At 40.7% G+C, this 18,926-nt stretch overlaps 1 protein-coding gene across 1 annotated transcript; it reads left to right on the forward strand.

Annotated features, from left to right (window-relative positions):
- The first annotated feature begins 7,800 nt into the window (after positions 1–7,800).
- dmrt3a (doublesex and mab-3 related transcription factor 3a) lies at positions 7,801–11,638 on the forward strand. The gene is made up of 2 exons (XM_035166373.2): positions 7,801–8,566; positions 10,291–11,638. The coding sequence occupies exons 1-2, from the start codon at positions 8,029–8,031 to the stop codon at positions 11,283–11,285; spliced, it is 1,533 nt and encodes a 510-aa protein (XP_035022264.1). The 5' UTR covers positions 7,801–8,028; the 3' UTR covers positions 11,286–11,638.
- The last annotated feature ends 7,288 nt before the right edge of the window (positions 11,639–18,926 follow it).

The following is an 18,926-nucleotide window of genomic DNA, read 5'->3' on the forward strand; positions in this document are numbered from 1 at the left end:
AGTTGCAACAATCAGTTGACAAATAAATAAATAAATTGACTATTTTGATAATCAATCAATTGTTTTAGTCATTTTTTTAATTGTGAGTATTTGCTGCTTTTCTCTGTTTTATTTCATCGTAAACAAAATATCTGTGTTGGTTGGATTCATAGTCTGTAAATAAAGATGGACGCCATGAGTTGATCTCCAAAAGTGAAGCCAGAGCATGTATATCGCCCTCTGGTGGCCGGCTGCAGTATAGGTCATAAAACCCCCCTCTTCCATGTTAGCAGACGGGACATGGAACCAAACTAAAAAGTCAAAATACACATTAAATACATGTTGAGATGATTCCTCTCTCTTTCCGTAGTTCTTATCACGTCTGTTCGAGTGTTTCTCATCCAGATGATAACATTTCTCTGAATCTGAATCAAAGCTCAGAGAACCTCGGGGACAGATCCTCCGTCAGAGACTGTCCTGTAGGACGAGTGCGACCCGCGGCTTCGCAGGGAGGAAGACAGTCTAACAGGCGGGTTCCACATGAATCATGTTCCCCTGCGTCGTGTTGGCGTGTGATGAGCAGCGGCTGCTTATTTATGACGCTGATCCGGCCTCTTCATCTATTCCAGACAATTTGCATCTCTATTGTATATTTAACCCCTTCGGTCCAAAGAGTTCAGTTATTAACACGGTTCATACAACACAACTCATTTAATCCTTATAATTATAAGTTTATCTATCAAGTACTTGTTGTTTTCAGCTTCTCAAATGTAAGAATCTGATAATTTGTCGTTATCTTAAATAAGAGGAAATTAAATATTTTGGGGTTTCGGTCAATTTGGTTTTGGAAATTTGAAGACTAATGAGTTCATAACAAAAATAATTGCATGTTGCAGACATAGACTGGATGGACGACATGACAGCTCCAGAACCTGAAGCTAAATCCTTTTGATCGCCCCCCCCTGGTGGCTAGCTGCAGTCATACACCCTGCCTCCTCCATGTTAGTGGACGGGAAAAGTTGTATTAGTCGATAGATGTCTTTTGCTGCTTTCAGATCTTCACTGAAGTCTGGATATTTTTGTGAAATCATCGTGAAAGATGACGAGATTTGAGTGATCAGGGACGAGGCCGGTGTCAATGTGCCGTAAACAGAAATACGATATTTCCTGGACCATCTCCTGCTGCTTCTTCATATGTAAAAAAACAAAGTCCCAAAAAATGCCTGGACCCAAATGTTCGTATATTCTCGTGTCTGAGAATGACTTCAGTAAAGCGAGACACAGACTTGTTTTCAATATAAACAGCAATAACCCGAAAACAAACTCAGAAGGTGAAAGTAATCTCGTCTTGGCCACTTTTGAGTTGTGGTGTTTAAAATGTTTATTAAAAAAAACAACTCGACAACTTTTTCTGCCACTGTGAAGCTGTGTAATGAATAGTGTTTATGTGTTCATGTGTTTTATGGAGACTCGTTCCCAGTTGCAGGCTTCGAAAGTGTTTGTGTTTGAATGAGACAGCAACAAAAGTAATTTGGAGCCTGTGAGTTTATGTCGCTACAAGTTTTAGGGGAATAAAGTCGCTCTAAGTGATGGAGTGTAAATGTGATGCCGGGAACAACAATATAAAAACAGAGTAAGAAAATTACTTGTATTTTCTTTCTGCTGCGCCGTGGGAACATTCATTGGATTCTGCCCCATCTGTTGTAATCAATAACGTGACCATCTTGTTTTTTTATGAAACGCACTTACTCTTAATTTCATCCACCAGTGGTTTTAGAGAGAAGAATGTGGAGTTACCTATAAGGCTTTGACATTATAAATCACCTCTTGAGACCAGATTGTGCAGCAGTATCGATTGATCCTGATATATCACAGAAATTTACTGTCACTTCTGTTTTCAATTAAAGATACAATCAGTCAGATAATGACTTAATTGGATTTTACAGAAGATTGAGTTTTATTGCCCCGTGCTTTACGAGTTTAGTTAAGGAAGGCCATTTTATCACGGTTGTCAGGGGCGACCCGCCGCCGCTGCCTTGTCCTTCTGTAGCTGCTGCCCCACCGCGCAGGGGAGAAAGTGTCACAGGATTGGTTTTCCTTGAGCTGCCTCTGCCTCTATGAATCACGCCCTCCCATAATAGATAAAATCTGCTCGGATCCCTCCGTGACACCTCCCGCTGGAGTGATGGCGGCTCGATACAGACAGAAAGTCTGGAGGAGGACGCCGGGAGCTCAGAGGTGGAAACTTAAGACTAGAAGTGCAAACTTTGAAGGAGTAGCTCACTGCGACGGCGTGCGTTCAAAACAGAGACGAGGACAAACAAAAAGGCAGAGGGAGTTTTGAAGAGGTGGATTCCTTATTATGTATTATTGAGGCTTAACCATTAAATATTTACATTTATGAACAGAACAATTAACAAACAGAATCTAATTATTTCATTCTTTAAAATGATTTTCTCCTCCACAGTAATGGAACCAACTTCCTGCACCGAGACTCAAGATCATCTGATATTTTGTTATTGAGACTAATTTGTTAGTTTTTTGGTTGTTCAGCATTTAAAAGATCTTTATTTATTTTTATTTTTATATAAAAGACAACTACAACAAAAAATAAATGTTTACCAACCCCCCAAACATATTTCAATTGGTAACTGGTGGTAATTAAATGAATTTAAGAAGTTATATAGTGTTATAAAGTGTGTTTGCAGCTGTTAGTCTGTCCCTGTGTGTGTCTGCAGTTGATAGTCTGTCCCTGTATGTGTCTGCAGTTGATAGTCTGTCCCTGTATGTGTTTGCAGTTGATAGTCTGTCCCTGTGTGTGTCTTCAGTTGATAGTCTGTCCCTGTGTGTGTCTGTAGTTGATAGTCTGTCCCTGTGTGTGTTTGCAGTTGATAGTCTGTCCCTGTGTGTGTTTGCAGTTGATAGTCTGTCTCTGTGTGTGTAGTTGCAGTTGATAGTCTGTCCCTGTGTGTGTCTGCAGTTGATAGTCTGTCCCTGTGTGTGTCTGCAGTTGATAGTCTGTCCCTGTGTGTGTCTGCAGTTGATAGTCTGTCTCTGTGTGTGTTTGCAGCTGATAGTCTGTCCCTGTGTGTGTCTGCAGTTGATAGTCTGTCTCTGTGTGTGTTTGCAGTTGATAGTCTGTCCCTGTGTGTGTATTGCAGTTGATAGTCTGTCTCTGTGTGTGTAGTTGCAGCTGATAGTCTGTCCCTGTGTGTGTCTGCAGTTGATAGTCTGTCCCTGTGTGTGTTTTCAGTTGATAGTCTGTCTCTCTGTGTGTGTCTGCAGTTGATAGTCTGTCCCTGTGTGTGTCTGCAGTTGATAGTCTGTCCCCGTGTGTGTCTGCAGCCCGGTGTTGTGCGATGACAGAACAGTTTGAAGGACGGGCTCGGAGCTCTGGTCGTAAACGTCCAGCCCCGAGAGCCAAGCACCAATAAACCGTCTGAAATAGACGAGACTAAACCAAGTGCATCCACAGCTAATCTGAGGATGTTACCCATGGTTCGTCTTTACACCGGCTCGGTGGGATCCGGGAGCTCCGCCCCACAAGTTCCCCCGAGAATATGAGTTCAGATTATATTTACAAGTTGAGAAATGGAAATTGAAATTAATAAAAAATAAATTGCATTGGACTTTTTCAAAGAAGCGTCCGCATTATACTCTCAGATCATAGACTGTATAAAAAGATGGATGACTCGTCTCCACTTCCTCTATCGGGCGCTGCCATCTTGTCATTTTGACGTCATGTGGAGCCACAATACGCGCTCTCGACCAATCACAGGTCGGTCTCAGCTGCCAATCATGACATTACTCCGCGTTTTTATCTGCTCAAATAACTAACTTCAACTTTCTAAAATGACAGAAACCATCTTCGAGAAACATTTATTTAACCTCTACTTTGATTATATTGAAGTCCGATCTGCTAACATGGAGGAGGCAGATTTATGACAATACTGCAGCCGGCCACCAGGAGGCAACCGAGATGTTTTGGCTTTACTTTTCCGTGAGCTGTCATGTCGTCCATCTTTATTTGCAGTCTACGACTTAGACAGTCGCACTAAATCGTTTAATTATTGATCATAATATGTTTGGATGCAGAAGAGGAAACAAAAACTTTCATGTGGAAAACCAGAGTCTGTTAAATCAGTTAAAGAACAAAAGCTTATTTACTTAAAGGTTTCATTTTATACAAACACAATTATACACACACAGTTTCCACAAAGGGACACAAAATAACCACATATACAAACTAACCACAGAGGGACACACAATGACCACATATACAAACTAACCACAGAGGGACACACAATGACCACATAACGTAAGTGACCAGTAGCCCAGCAGCCAGCACAGACCTCTGGGCCCTGGTGCGTGACGGTGGACGTCTGAGCGATGTTGTGTTTCTACAAACGTCGCACTGATCCACACGTCTGGATAATTCCTCTGGAGCAGCTCGGGGCCCCGCCTCCCCGGGGAGACCTAAATCAGCGTTTCTGTGACAGCGCTTGTGTGTGGCGGCCACGCCCCCCAATCAGCGGCAGATAATAATAACCCCGCGCAGCAGAGGTCAGCTCCTCCCCCTGGACGCAGGCCTGCTGCAGGAGTTCCCTCTGGAAACATCCCAGAGAGCCAAGGTTCACTGAAGAAGTGACTGTGTCCTTCAAACTAAAATCTCAGATTCACGAAGCTTTGCACTAATATTCATGGTCCCAGAGGATGAATCTGATTTGATAATAACTTGACCTTTTCCATTTGCAACCACCAGGAGATTAACTTCTGTGAACATCTCAAGTAAACTATGGGATGAACTGTGATGAACATTAGTCAAGTTCAGTTCAAATCTTCAAATTTACAGAAATATAGTGACTAACTCATCCTGTCTAGTGTCATTAAAACCACTGCAGAGGAAGAAAGTGGAATATTATTATTGTTATTATTATTATATTACTGCAGTTTTATCAATTTGAAAGGAAAATAATCTCTGGAGACTATTTGCCTGTAGTCGGTTCATTCACACATTTTATGTTTTAATCTCTTCAGTGGACTTTAAACTTTATTCTTCTAGTTATTATATTAGACAAGTTTCATTTGCAAATCGAATCTTGAGCTTTTCCACTTCAGCTGTTTTTCTGTTTTCTGAATTTCCACTAATTATTATGTGAAAATATACATTAAAACAATGCAGCTACTCATGGTCCCCAGATGATGAGTTGAAAAACAAACTCACTTTTCAGTCAGTGTCACCACAGGTTACATTTTATGAACAAATAATGATAAAAATAATGATGTCTTCTTTTATTTATATGCTCAGAGTGCAAATAAACAAATGTTAGCTCAGGATGAGGGACATTCATGTTAATAATGGTTAATTTTAAAGTGCCAAAATAAGATAAGAATTTATAAGAATGTTTATACATGTTATCACGTTTTATTATCTAGAATCTTATTCTTTTTTCTCACAGGTTAAAACGTGATGCAGGTGAATTGTCCTCCTCATCACAGAATCCCTGTATCTGATGAAGAACATATTAAGTGCTGGTGTTGTGAGATGCAGATGTGAGCTGAGGACATTTAGCTGGTGTCAGAATCAAACCATCAGGCCTCGTGCCGTTTACCCTGCAGCCGCAGTATAAACTTTTATTCCGGTTTGTGTTTGACTCTTTATCAACGAACAACATGAATAAATTTATTACGCGTTCAGCCGCTGCCTCCCACTCTCACAAATCTACTCGGCCGGCACAAACTGCAGAGCCTCTCTAGTCACCTTGAAATTTCCTCTGCTATTTTCCAATTAAAAGCTTAACAGCCCTGGAGAGCGGCTCCATGTGGGGAAGTTTACCGGCCTCTTATTCTCTGCACAAGCCGCGCTGCCTCGGATCCCATTATTTGCTTGAATAAACCTTTTTTACGGTCAGAAATGGGCCCCGGCTTTGTCCGGTGTTATGTTTCAATGCCCTCTATTAGTGGAGCAGAAGGGACGTATCAGCATCCTGACATAGTTCCCAAAGGGCCTTTACACATGTAGAGAGCTAATCATGGAAGTTATGTACAAGTGTGTAAAAGCAGCAGCAGCAGCAGCAGCAGTGTGATGAAATCCTGTGAACCTGCAGAGAGGAAACAAACTTCCTCACTTTATCAAATCAGTCAAACTCAAATCTGTCAGCTGCTCCTCTTTTAAATCCACATATTCCTCCTTCTTATCCTCTTTTTAAATCCACATATTCCTCCTTCTTATCCTCTTTTAAATCCACATATTCCTCCTTCTTATCCTCTTTTAAATCCACATATTCCTCCTTCTTATCCTCTTTTAAATCCACATATTCCTCCTTCTTATCCTCTTTAAATCCACATATTCTCCTTTTTACCATTCCTTCTTCCTCTTTAAATCCATATTCCTCCTTCTTATCCTCTTTTAAATCCACATATTCCTCCTTCTTATCCTCTTTTAAATCCACATATTCCTCCTTCTGCTCCTCTTTTAAATATATTCTCCTTCTTACTTTAAATCATATTCTCTTCCCTAATATTCATCCTTTACTCTCTTTAAACACATTTCCTCCTTCTTATCCTCTTAAACCTGTTTTATTTCTGCTCTACGTTTGATCTTCAACCTGCTTTTAACTTGTTTTCATTGTTCGTCTTCTATTCCATATAAATACTGAACCATATAGTGGATTTATATGTTTTAAGTGATAAAATTACAAAGCTGTTAAGTTGATTTAGGACTTAACATCTTTCAGTATTTATGAAGCTATGAAAAAGTTTAATTCTTAGTTTAACTGTCACCTTTTTATTGATAAAATATATATTTTAAGTCACATTCTTTATGGAGCCAGTTGGACATTGACTTCAGATGTTGATATATTGATATTAATGGACTTACAGTTCAGTCATTTATGTCCTCAAACTCCTGCAGTTTGTGTTTTAAACTACTTTTAAACTATATAGATATTTAAACGGTTCATCTGCAGGAACCTGCTGTTTGCATGTGGAGAGTTTCAGTTTCCTTCAGTTGACATCTGAGGACATTTAAATGTATTTATGCAGTTTGTTCTATTTTAATTTTACATTTTGTTGCATGTTAATTGTTGAAATTACGAATTGTATGTCTATAACTCAGATTAAGCTGAGTGTGGATCTGATGTTAAACCCCAGAGGAAGTAATGGTTTAATCCTCGAAGTGATCTTGAGAGTAGTTTGATGTTGAACCCAGAGGAAGTGGGTCTGATTTAAACCTCAGAGAAGTGGATCTGATTTTAACTCAGAGGAAGTTGTCTGATGTTAAACCTCAGAGGAAGTTAATCTGGTTTTAAACCTCAGAGGAAGTTAATCTGGTTTTAAACCTCAGAGGAAGTGGATCTGGTTTTAAACCCCAGAGGAAGTAGTTTGATGTTAAACCTCAGAGGAAGTTGATCTGATGTTAAACCTCAGAGGAAGTGGATCTGGTTTTAAACCTCAGAGGAAGTAGTTTGATGTTAAACCTCAGAGGAAGTAGATCTGGTTTTAAACCTCAGAGGAAGTAGTTTGATTTTAAACCTCAGGGGAAGTTGATCTGGTTTTAATCCTCAGAGGAAGTGGATCTGGTTTTAAACCTCAGAGGAAGTAGTTTGATGTTAAACCTCAGAGGAAGTGGATCTGATTTTAAACCTCAGAGGAAGTATTTGTGATGTTAAACCTCAGAGGAAGTGGATCTGGTTTTAAACCTCAGAGGAAGTGGATCTGGTTTTAAACCCCAGAGGAAGTGGATCTGGTTTTAAACCTCAGAGGAAGTAGTTTGATTTTAAACCTCAGAGGAAGTTGATCTGATGTTGAACCTCAGAGGAAAGTGGGTGTGGATCTGATGTTGGACCTCAGAGGAAAGTGGGTGTGGATCTGATGTTGGACCTCAGAGGAAAGTGGGTGTGGATCTGATGTTGGACCTCAGAGGAAAGTGGGTGTGGATCTGATGCTCAGCAGCTTCTGTGTCTCCTCTTCGTCCTCACGTGGACGTGTTTCGGGAGCGTGCGGGTAGCAGCGTTTGGTTACTCGTCTCCATAAGTGCGTGTCAGGCTGATGCGAATCAGTCCGAGGAGGAAAAGGTGGATCCTCCAGCCGACACGTCTCCTCCTCAGCTGCGTGTGCGTGACAACAACACTCCCGTCCCCGCCTCGCCTCTGCGCACATGCACTTGTGCGTCCGGGAGAACCCGCCGACAGGATGAATGGATACGGCTCTCCGTACCTGTACATGGGGGCTCCGGTGTCCCAGCCCCGGGCCCCGCTGCAGAGGACCCCCAAGTGCGCCCGGTGCCGGAACCACGGGGTCCTGTCCTGGCTCAAGGGCCACAAGCGCTACTGCCGCTTCAAGGACTGCACCTGCGAGAAGTGCATCCTCATCATCGAGCGCCAGCGCGTCATGGCGGCGCAGGTGGCGCTGCGCCGGCAGCAGGCCAACGAGAGCCTGGAGAGCCTCATCCCGGAGTCCCTCAGGGTGCTGCCCGGCATCGGGCTGCCCGGGGCCGGCGAGGGGAGCCAGGGCACCCCGCAGAGCTCCGACGAGCTGGAGCTGAGGTGGAGCAGCTCGGAGCCGGTGCAGGCCGCAGCGCAGACAGGTACAGGAGGAGGAGGAGGAGGAGGGTGGAGGAGGAAGATCCAAGTGTTTAATAATGTTCTTTATCAAATGTGTTTATTCACAGTTGAGAATGAAAGTTATAATAAAATGAGACGTTCTGTCCAGAGCTATATTTGTTTGTTAGACAGAAAAACAATGATACAGATAATTTATTAATTTAAAAATGATTCCAACAGTTTTAAACATTTGTTTAAACATAAAACTTTCCAAAATATTTGTTGTTAAAAAACATTTTAACGAAGATATATTATAAATGTAAAAAAAAAAAGAGCCAACGATTTGTGGTTGTTAATTTAATCTTTATAAACAGTTTCTGGTTTGATTTCAAGATGTTTAAATGTTTAAATGTCTTCAGATGATGTCATTTGTTTCTTACATTTTTTGTGTGTATTTCAATAAGTAAAGACATTTTCCTAAAAGTGAATAATAAGATTTAAACACTCAGTTCAGATCTTTATTATCTGAAATCTCTAAGAGATAAAATAACTTCACACGTTTGGACAAAACTAAGTTTAAAAAGAGATGATTTAATAAATACTAAATATTAAGCCTAAACATTTATCATTTCTTCAAAGAAATCACAGAACATGATGGAATAAATTATTCTACTGTGTTAAAGATGAAATATGATTCGTGTTCTGTGACGTTTTATAAGATATTTGTGGAATTTCTTTTTTCATTTGGATTCGTAAAAAATACACAAACCTCCAAAGAATATTTATTATTATATTATATTATTTGAATCATTTTATTTTATGTCAAAAGAAAATATTGTTCAAATAGTTTACTTTTACTTTTGCAAATGAAAAAATAGTAACAATCCTTATAGACTTTTATTATCATTTTAATAATAATAAAATTATACAGAATTATATTGTAATTTGTTTTATATCTGAAGGAAAAAATTAAGTTTCAATTATTTTTAATTGCAAATGTAAAAAGAAACAAACCCCCTGATTAAATACTTTATGATTTTATTTTTTTCCAATTCATTTGAAGGCTTTTGCAGGGATGAACATTCCTTAGTTTAATATTTGAAATTAACTAATAAGTGTGTTTGGTCATTATTAGTCATGGTTCTATTTTTCTTTTTGTATTTATCGAATATGACCCTGTATTTGTATATTTCATTTTTTTCCCCTGCAAGGCCATGATAATAAATATAATATAAATACATATAACTATATACAATAATCCACAATAACAACTCGTGGATTTAATTGTCTTGATAAATTAATTTGTGTAATTTTAAACCAGTAGGCTAAAAAACGTGTAATGCTCAACACTCATTGGTGTAAAGAGATGATTTTTCGTTACAAAATTACCTGATAATTAAATTAATAAATCGAATAACTGTGAATTGGATTAATAAACATTTCTCCTCTGTAGCACAAAGTGTTTTTCTATTGTTTGGACTCATGAACAGATCAGCTGACTCACATCAGTGTTAAATGATGCAAACACATTCAATCCGATGTAATCACACTACTTCAGTCAGGGGGTCAACTTCACATGGGACAGTGAGTTTGTGTTCAGAGGAGGAGAAGGAGATCTGAGGAGGAGGAGACAACAAGTTTCCTCCTGCAGGAGAGTTTACAGCAGGTTTACATTAAGTTTACAGCAGGTTTTCTTTGGTTTCACTGGAGAAAGGTTAGTTTCCTCAGTTTTGTGTTTCTCTGCTGACACGTGTTGTGTTTCCTGCAGAGACGGAGGACGGAGCTGATGATGCGTCAGGAGGAGAGAACTCCTCCAGTGAGAAGGAGCAGGAGCCGCTCAGCTCCCCGGAGGCCTCCAAACCAAACTCCTGCTACACCCCGGAGCCTCCGGAGACCCCCACCCAGCCGGAGGAGAGCCGCTACAGCCTCCCCAAGGCCGGCGCCGAGAAGGAGGCCAAGACCGAGAGCCCCCCCCACAAGTACCCGGTGGGCCCCGCGGAGCAGAGCGTCCTGATCGAGGGCCTCGCGGGCTCCATCAACCTGCCCTTCAGCCTCCGGGCCAACCGGCCCCCGCTGGACGTCCTCAAGAAGATCTTCCCGGCTCACAAGCCCCCGGTGCTGGAGCTCATCCTCCGGGGCTGCGGGGGGGACCTGGTGGGGGCCATCGAGGTGCTGCTGTCCAGCCGGAGTCCGGACGCGCACACGCACGCTGACGAGCACCTGGTGCTGCCCTCAAACGGACACCTGTTCGAGCACGCGCTGGGCTCGTACCACCCGGTGTCCTCCTCCGCCAAGTGGTCGGTGGGCTCCGCGTTCCGCGTGCCCGAGTCCCTGCGGTTCACGACCGACCCCTCGGGTGTGGTGCCCGCGGGCCCGCTGGGTGTGCCCCTGCAGCACCCGTCCTTCCCGCAGCCCACGCGCTACCCGCTCATGCTGCGCAACTCTCTGACGCGCAGCCAGGCGGGTCCGTTCGTGCACAACGACGTGACCCTGTGGAATACCATGGCCCTGCAGCAGCAGTACCAGCTCCGCTCGGCCGCGCAGTACGTGTCCCCCTTCTCCCCCGCAGCCCCCGCAGGACCCGGGGGCCCCGTGTTCCGCAGCGCCCCCATCCTCCCGTCCAGGGCCCCCGAGGAGCCGCGCATCAGCATCCAGGAGGAGAGCTGCACGCTGGGGCCCAAAGCAGGCCTCTACTCCCCCGAGGAGGAGTACGAGGAGCGGTCTGACTCCGCGGACTCCCGCATCCTCAGCTCCTCCACCTGAAGGAGACTCTGAGGATGGACTGAAGCAGCAGGGGAGAACCAAAATGTATTAGTGTGTGCGTGTCTGAGTGCGTGCGTGCGTGTGTGTGTGTGTGTGTGTGTGAACAATCACCCTCTTTAACCCCCTGACGTCACATCACCCCCCTCATCCTCTGGACCAGTCTATGAGCTGGACTCGACCAAAAATTTGGATGAATGTAAAAAAACACTGTGATCGAACCATTATTTTGAAAACCCCGCCACGTGTTTCCTGTCAGCATGTTTGTTACTGTGACGTAAAGATGTAAAGATCGTCAGTGCATGTTGAGATAAGCCAAATAAACCCGAGGTGTCCGAACGGATCCGAACCCTGTCGTCACTGCTCCGGACTCCACGTTCATTCAGGTAAATCTCAATCCACAGCAAATAGAACAAATACATCCGCATCGTCCACATTTACACATTAAATATGACTTTTTATTTAAAATATAAAGGTCAGAACATCTGGAGTGAGAGTGAAGCTGCTGCAGGAATATTAAACACAACAGAGACAAGTCAGATGTGATTGTTTAGTCTGATTTCACTTCACTCGTTAAGCTTTTCAAAGCACTAAACATTTATTATGTTAAATGGTTTATAGCATTAATATTGTTTCTGTAGACATAAGCACATTTTAATATCTAATGTATTCGTCAACAATCATCTTTATATCCTGTTATTTAATCAGTTTTATTTTATTTGTCAGTTATTATGTGTTTGACAGCAACAACCACTCATGTTGACAAATTAATTAATAAACAGATGTAATTATAGTGAGTTGTAGCCAAGTTATTTAATATGTATATTCTGCTTATAAACAATAAATATAGATACAGTTTATAAATGTTAAATTTTATGCTTTTTAAATATTTAACAAAAGAAGAGACACGTTCTATTAGTTAAAACTACAGATATGTTTTAACAGAATATATATATATCAATGCATTCATGTGTGACTGGTAAACGTGCAGCTAATTTAAATTACTTAATAAACCTCTGGGTACTTTTAAACTCATAAATATAATTCATATATAGTTTGCTATTGTTTTTATTATTATTATGAATTTGCAAAGTAAATACAGTTTAATAGATGTTAAAGTATTTTCAGAGTATTTTCAGAGTCAGTGTAACAGGAAGTAAATGTACTTAGTTACCTGCAGCTTCAGTCCTTCCACTCAAACCTTTCCGATGCTGCCCTCTAGCGGCGCAGGGATTCAAACCATCTCCAGGGTTTCAGCTCAGCTCAGTGGATTCACTCCTCAAAAGTAATAAAGGACAATATTCATCATCTTTGAATCGTGAGTCAGTTATAAAGTAGAATCATCCTCTGAGGGATATTTTAAATTCAGAGTTAAATTCGTCTTCACTGATTTTTGTTCCTTTCAACAATATGATAAATCGGATCACGTCCCTTCAAACAATTTATTCATTAATTTGGAAAAATCTAAATTATCATCTCTCCCTCTTCCAGTCCCAGGATCTCAGTTATATTTTAATTAACATCTTGAAAAAATAATAAGTAAAACACCCCGAGACTGAAACCTTTTCTTTTGGTGTTTAAAAGAAAGTGTGATGTTGTTTTAGCTGCTTTAGTCTGACACCTAGTGGCCAACAGGGTGAACATCAGCCTTTTATCATTTCATACAAAACACACGAAGCTGCTGGAACATGAAGAAGGATCACCTGAGCTGCTGATTTAAATTAAAGCAAATTATATGAAAGTGATGAGAATTTTTAATTGAGGGAATATGATTTTGATGCACACAGGGTTTGCAAAAATACCATTATCTTTGATTAAAGACATTTTTAAAAGTCTTAAAATCAAATATAATTTAATTTAATTACAATTGAGAACATGAATTAATTGACATGTCTCTTCCCAGCTGTAAAAACACAGATTCCTTATATGAATCAACCTGAACCCAGATCATTAGAAGAGATTAACAAGTTAAAAACAATAATCATTGAATGACTGAATCACGTGAAGCTGTTTTCTACGTCCTGAGACACGATCGAACAGCTGCTGCAGCAGGTTCCACTTCAGTCCAGAGGTGGATGACGTCTCCTGACAGCCCAGCAAGAAAAATATTATATATTTACGACCTTTTGTAAATGAAGATCAAGACATTTTAAATCAATCTATTTAAATTTAGTGCTTTTTAAAGACTTTAAAACCTTTAGATATTCTTTATAGATGAGTGAAGAGAAATAATTTTATATTTATTTATCTCAGATACAGCTGTACTAAGCATACAAGTAACAAGGTGCAAACTAAATATCAGACATTAAGTTCATATTATTTCTTATTACGATATAGATAGACAGATATATGGATAGATAGATAGATAGATAGAGATAGATAGATAGATAGAGAGATAGATAGATAGAGAGATAGATAGATAGATAGATAGAGAGATAGATAGATAGAGAGATAGAGAGATAGATAGATAGATAGACTGATAGATGTACTTTATTGATCCCAAATTGGGAAATGAAGAAGCAATACAAACACATACGAAGAATTAAAATAACTCAAAATTGAATGTAATAATCATGAAATGTACTAAAAACTGAGTAAATAAAGCACAATAAAGTACTAGAATACACAGTAAAGTACTAAAGACAATAGAACAATGAATAAGCGAATAAACGAGACTAAATACAAGAGATGACAAACTGTGAACAAGAGACACGTGTGCACAGCTGCAACAGTTGTTTGCATTTAAAGAAAAGTAAGTACGACTTAAATAAAATATGAATATAAGATTATTCCAGGAGTAATCAGAGTTTAGCTTGTTTCTCCATGTGAAATGTAATAATCTTATTGATCTGGATCATTATCCATCAAAGGTGAAGATGATGTGATAGAATCCAAACAGTTAGATGTCCTCCACATGCAGATCCGCGTGAGGCCTGCGTCCGATCCACAGCTGAGGGACACGTCCTCCTGTTTGTTGCACATTAGCCGTCAGGGGTCGAGGTGTCAGACCCTTCAGACAGAGACAAATGTCGTCCCGCCTGGTTTTGTCTTCAGCAGCATGTGTTGTCGGTCCATCAGAGGCTAATTAACATAACAGGGTCCCCAGTGATCCCACACTGCTCCTGTGTCTACACACGGCTCCTGTTACACTTTACGGCCGGCACAGCGGGACACTTCCAACAAGATGCTGTTGTTTCAATCAGCAGCAAAAGTAAACTGGACAGCGTGTGAGAAAGTGTCATCCAGGGTCTGTGTCTTTCTCCGGGGAGCAGCCGCTAAGACGTGTTGTAGCTTAAACTGTGTATTCAGAGTATTGTGTTGTGTGTTCCAGACAACATCCTACACATCACGTTAAAGAGATAATACTGCAGTTTAGATACAAATAAACAAGAAAGAATCTTATAACAGCTCCTATGGTGATTCAAAAATACCACAAGGTCACCATCCAATCTAAAATGCTTTGTTTTTAAGAATAACTTTGACCTTTCCTACTTTATCCCACTCATCTGATGCCCTTGAGTATTAAAAATGCACAATATTTTGTGTAAAGGAAATAAAGAACTTCTTAGTTTATGTTTGCATCATAATGTCCGAGATCTCTTCAAGTATCAACTCCTACAATATCACCAAACCAGTTAATAACCCTGGAACTCCAAGAATTCAAAGACCTGAGAACGAGATGAATCCATTCAGGAACCCAGAGGATCCAGAACCTCCTCAAGGATCCAGGAAACTCCTCGAAGATCCATGGACCTCCTGCAAACCAAAACCTCCTGTGACGACTCCAACAACTAACAACATCCGAGACAACTCAGGATAATAATAACTTTATTTGTATAGCACTTATCGAAGCAAGGTATCAAAATAAAAGGTATTCAATTCAATCTGAAGGATCAAATCCTAACATAACAAGGTGGAGACCCACAATGAGCAGCACTCTGGTGACTATGGAGAGAAAGAAACAGAACCAGAGTCAATGTGGACATCATCTCCCTCGACCAGTGGAGAACAATGGGGAGCAGTGGAGAGAGGGAGACCAGGATCCCTGGAATCACCTTGAGGAACTCCTTGAGACCTCCCTTATCCCTTAAATCAGTTTAAGCATCTAACTTCTCCAGGATTTCCAGAACCAACACGACCTAGAACTTCTTCAGGAATGAATGGATTCCCTTCAAAGAGAAGAGGAACCTCCTCCAGCACCACAACCCTCTCAGAGTCCTCTTGAACCTCCGTCAGATTCCCTGAGATCCTCCGTCACACCCCTGTTATGTGTGGAATTCCTTCAGGACTCCCTGAAACGTCCTAAACGACTCCTGGAAATCCACTCAAGCACCTCCAGACCCCCCCCCACCCCCACACACACACACACTGCTGCTCCATAATGAGGCAGCGGACACAGACAACACATTTCACCTGGAGGGTCGAGCTCCGTGCGGATCGTCCTGTCCGACCATCCAGCCTCGCTCACCACATCAAAGCATTCCTGGCGTGGAAGCGGCCGCCCGGTGTGGGGGGGGCGGTCGTAACCTCTGTGATAAATTAAGACCAAGTGGCAAATAAAGCTGCACCTGCAGGTCCAACGTCTTCACCTCCAGCACATGGAGGAGCCACATCTGGAGAACAACACCAGGGACGACTCCCCTCATGATGCTTCTCTCCTTGTAACAGAAGAAGAAGAAGATCACAGACACGAGGGCGGAGCCTTCAAATCGGTTTCTAACACGATGGGGAACAATATAAAACTGCACAAATAAAAGTACTGGTGCAGTGTTTCTGCTCATAAGGAGCTGAAATATAAAGTGTTAAACACAAACAATACAATAAACTGTACAAGTGATAATATTATCTGTATTAAAATAAAACCATCCTGTCGTAAAAGCACATTTCTATAGATGATTGTTTCAGAAATATAAAGTTACACAAAGAAAAATACCATCAAGTAAAACATGGAATTTGTTTATAAATGTACTTTAAATGAGTTTAATTCAGTTAGAGGTAGAAGATCAGGGTTAAAACATCTGTGTTAGCTAACTGTGCTAACAGACTGCGCCCATTCAAGAGTACAGACATAATGACAGATGAATAAAAGCTTTATGAATAAACACACTTATACACAGATTCCATAAAAATCCAGAAAACAAACCAGTTCCAGAAGATTTTTAAAAGTCTCAAGTTTTAAATCTGATTATTATGATACTGGAAAAGACAAAAAGTCATAAGTTTACAATTAAAATAACCTGAATCCTTTAAAATAAGACATAAAATACAAATATTACATTATTACTTTTAGGTAATCAACTGGATATTAAAAAATAGCTAATAGATGATTGACTAACCACTTAAGATTTGTCATTTGTTTTGCCATCATCCAGTTTTAAAGATGTAAAACCAGAAGGACCGTGTTCACCACGTCCATGACAGAGATTCATGTCCTTCTTCAAACGTGTTCATTCATTTCACATCACAAGTAAACACGTGAGACAAAAGCCTCGAGTCCAACAGGCGTCTTTCAGCAGCGACTGTATTGTGTCGTCGTCGGTTCCCATGAAAGTCAGTTGGTCGCTGCAATGTCTCTTTTTCACTCCTCTGAGTCGAAGGCTTTTCTCTCAATACGCTGCGAACAAAGGGCCGGACGTCAAGAGGAAGGTGGACATTCCTCTTTCCACCTCGGGTCCCACCCACAGAACACAGACCTGGATCTGCTCCCTCTGCTGCGTCTGTTTGGAGACGGACGTCTTCACGTAGGAGGAGGAAGCAAGAAAAAGACATTTAAAGCACAAACACTGAGGGAGAAAGGAAGAAGATTCGTGTCAAAGTTAAAGTTGAACATAAACTGTTTGGTTAAAGTGTTTATTCAAGAGATGTCTTCAGTCTGGACACATTGTTATTGGAGTTATGCTGAAATGTTTGAGTTAAGATATAAGATTGTGTTGAGCACTAAGGGACGAGGTAACGTTTGGTCTATAAAGTGTATCATAGGTCAGTATCAAGGTCGAGATCATGGTTTGGAAATATAGTCTTAAAGTTTGGGGTTTTTTTACGGGTAAAGATGATTATTTTTATTATTTGGGATTATAGTGTTACAGTGATAATTGTCCACAGCTGGTGATGTGCGGTGTTAGAGGCTGTGGGTGTATCTCAGGTGAGGCTCTGGTTGTTTGGTGCAGGACAAGCTGACATTGTGTTTTTTAGTTGGAGGTGTGATTGTTGTGAAAACAGTGTTATCCTCCTGAGCTTCTTGTGCCAGGACGACGGACTGTATCAACCTGCATGACACATTTATCACCTTCCCATCTGCCGGGTCACTGACGGCTCAGTAAACACACCGTCTGACAGAGGCTCATTAGAACCTGCTTCACCACAGAGATACAGATAAATATACACATCACAGGATCTTACACCAGAGCCCTGGAAGTGTCTGCTTCTCTTTTATGGGACTACATTTAAAAAATACTTTAAACATCATCTGTTGTGTTGTAATCTGCAATCTGAGTCCTTTCAAACAGATTTAATTTGATTTAAGGGGGAAATTAAGAGATTAAAACGAGATTAAAAAAGACAATTTACCTAAATGACAACATACACATATACATTTTTGACTCTAAGTTAAAAACAACTCATAAATAATAAAGATAATGTCTGTGATGCAATAATACAACGTTTTTATAACGTGACACATGCAAAACAGAAGCAATTTAATAAAGTTATTTAAAGATAAACCACCAGAACATGAACTACATCCGTCCGTGGAGTCGTTCTTCTCAAGATGGAGGATCAGACCTTTCACAGATGACATCTGAGATTAGAGTTTCTCACCAGACACACACTTGTTGTTTTTAACTGCAATAAACACCATGCACCATTTTAATAAAATACAGTATTATACAATAGACCTTATTAATCCCAAAGGAAAGTCATGTGCCAGCTTGTTCCATCATTACAATAACAGTGACAACTTAAAAACACATCCACAGCTCCGTCCTCTGTGTCTGTGGAAAACAGACAAAGGGACTATTGAGTCTGTTGCTGTGCGTCAGTTCAACTGTGAAACTGAACTGTTTATGGACAACTAGCTGTGGTCATGTGCTGTAAAGAGCTCTATGGATAAGACAAGTTAGGTTAAGTTAAGTTAAGTTAAGTTAAGTTAAGTTAAGTTAAGTTAAGTTAAACCTTCCCTGATCCTCCTTGTGAAGAACTTAACAATCTACACATCAATGCAAAGGGAACATGCAGTTTTAAAAACATGAATACAAATAAAAATACTACATACGATAAAAGTAGAAATAATAATTATGTATATATATTCAACTCTGTTTTTAAAGTGTGCGATGTTACACATAGGTTGTGTAGTTGTGCGATTGTCCAGTTGTTGTCTGTATGAAATGTGCAGCAGACAACTATCTAAAAACAGCTGTTAACATATAAAAGTTATTTATTATGATGGGGATCGTTACTCAGGAAAAGTAATCACACTACTCTTCGTCGTTACTAGCTGAACCCCCTCCTCCTCCTCCTCCTCCTCCCCCGGGTAACTGCTCGCAGTCCTATTGGTGGGTGAGTGTTGAGCTGCAGCCAATCAGAGGAGAGAGCTCAGACTGCAGCGGTTCATAGGAGCGAGGTGAAGAGGGAGAGAAGTTCAGAGAG

Source organism: Hippoglossus stenolepis, chromosome 9 (assembly GCF_022539355.2).
Source record: "Hippoglossus stenolepis isolate QCI-W04-F060 chromosome 9, HSTE1.2, whole genome shotgun sequence".
Taxonomy (NCBI): domain Eukaryota; kingdom Metazoa; phylum Chordata; class Actinopteri; order Pleuronectiformes; family Pleuronectidae; genus Hippoglossus; species Hippoglossus stenolepis.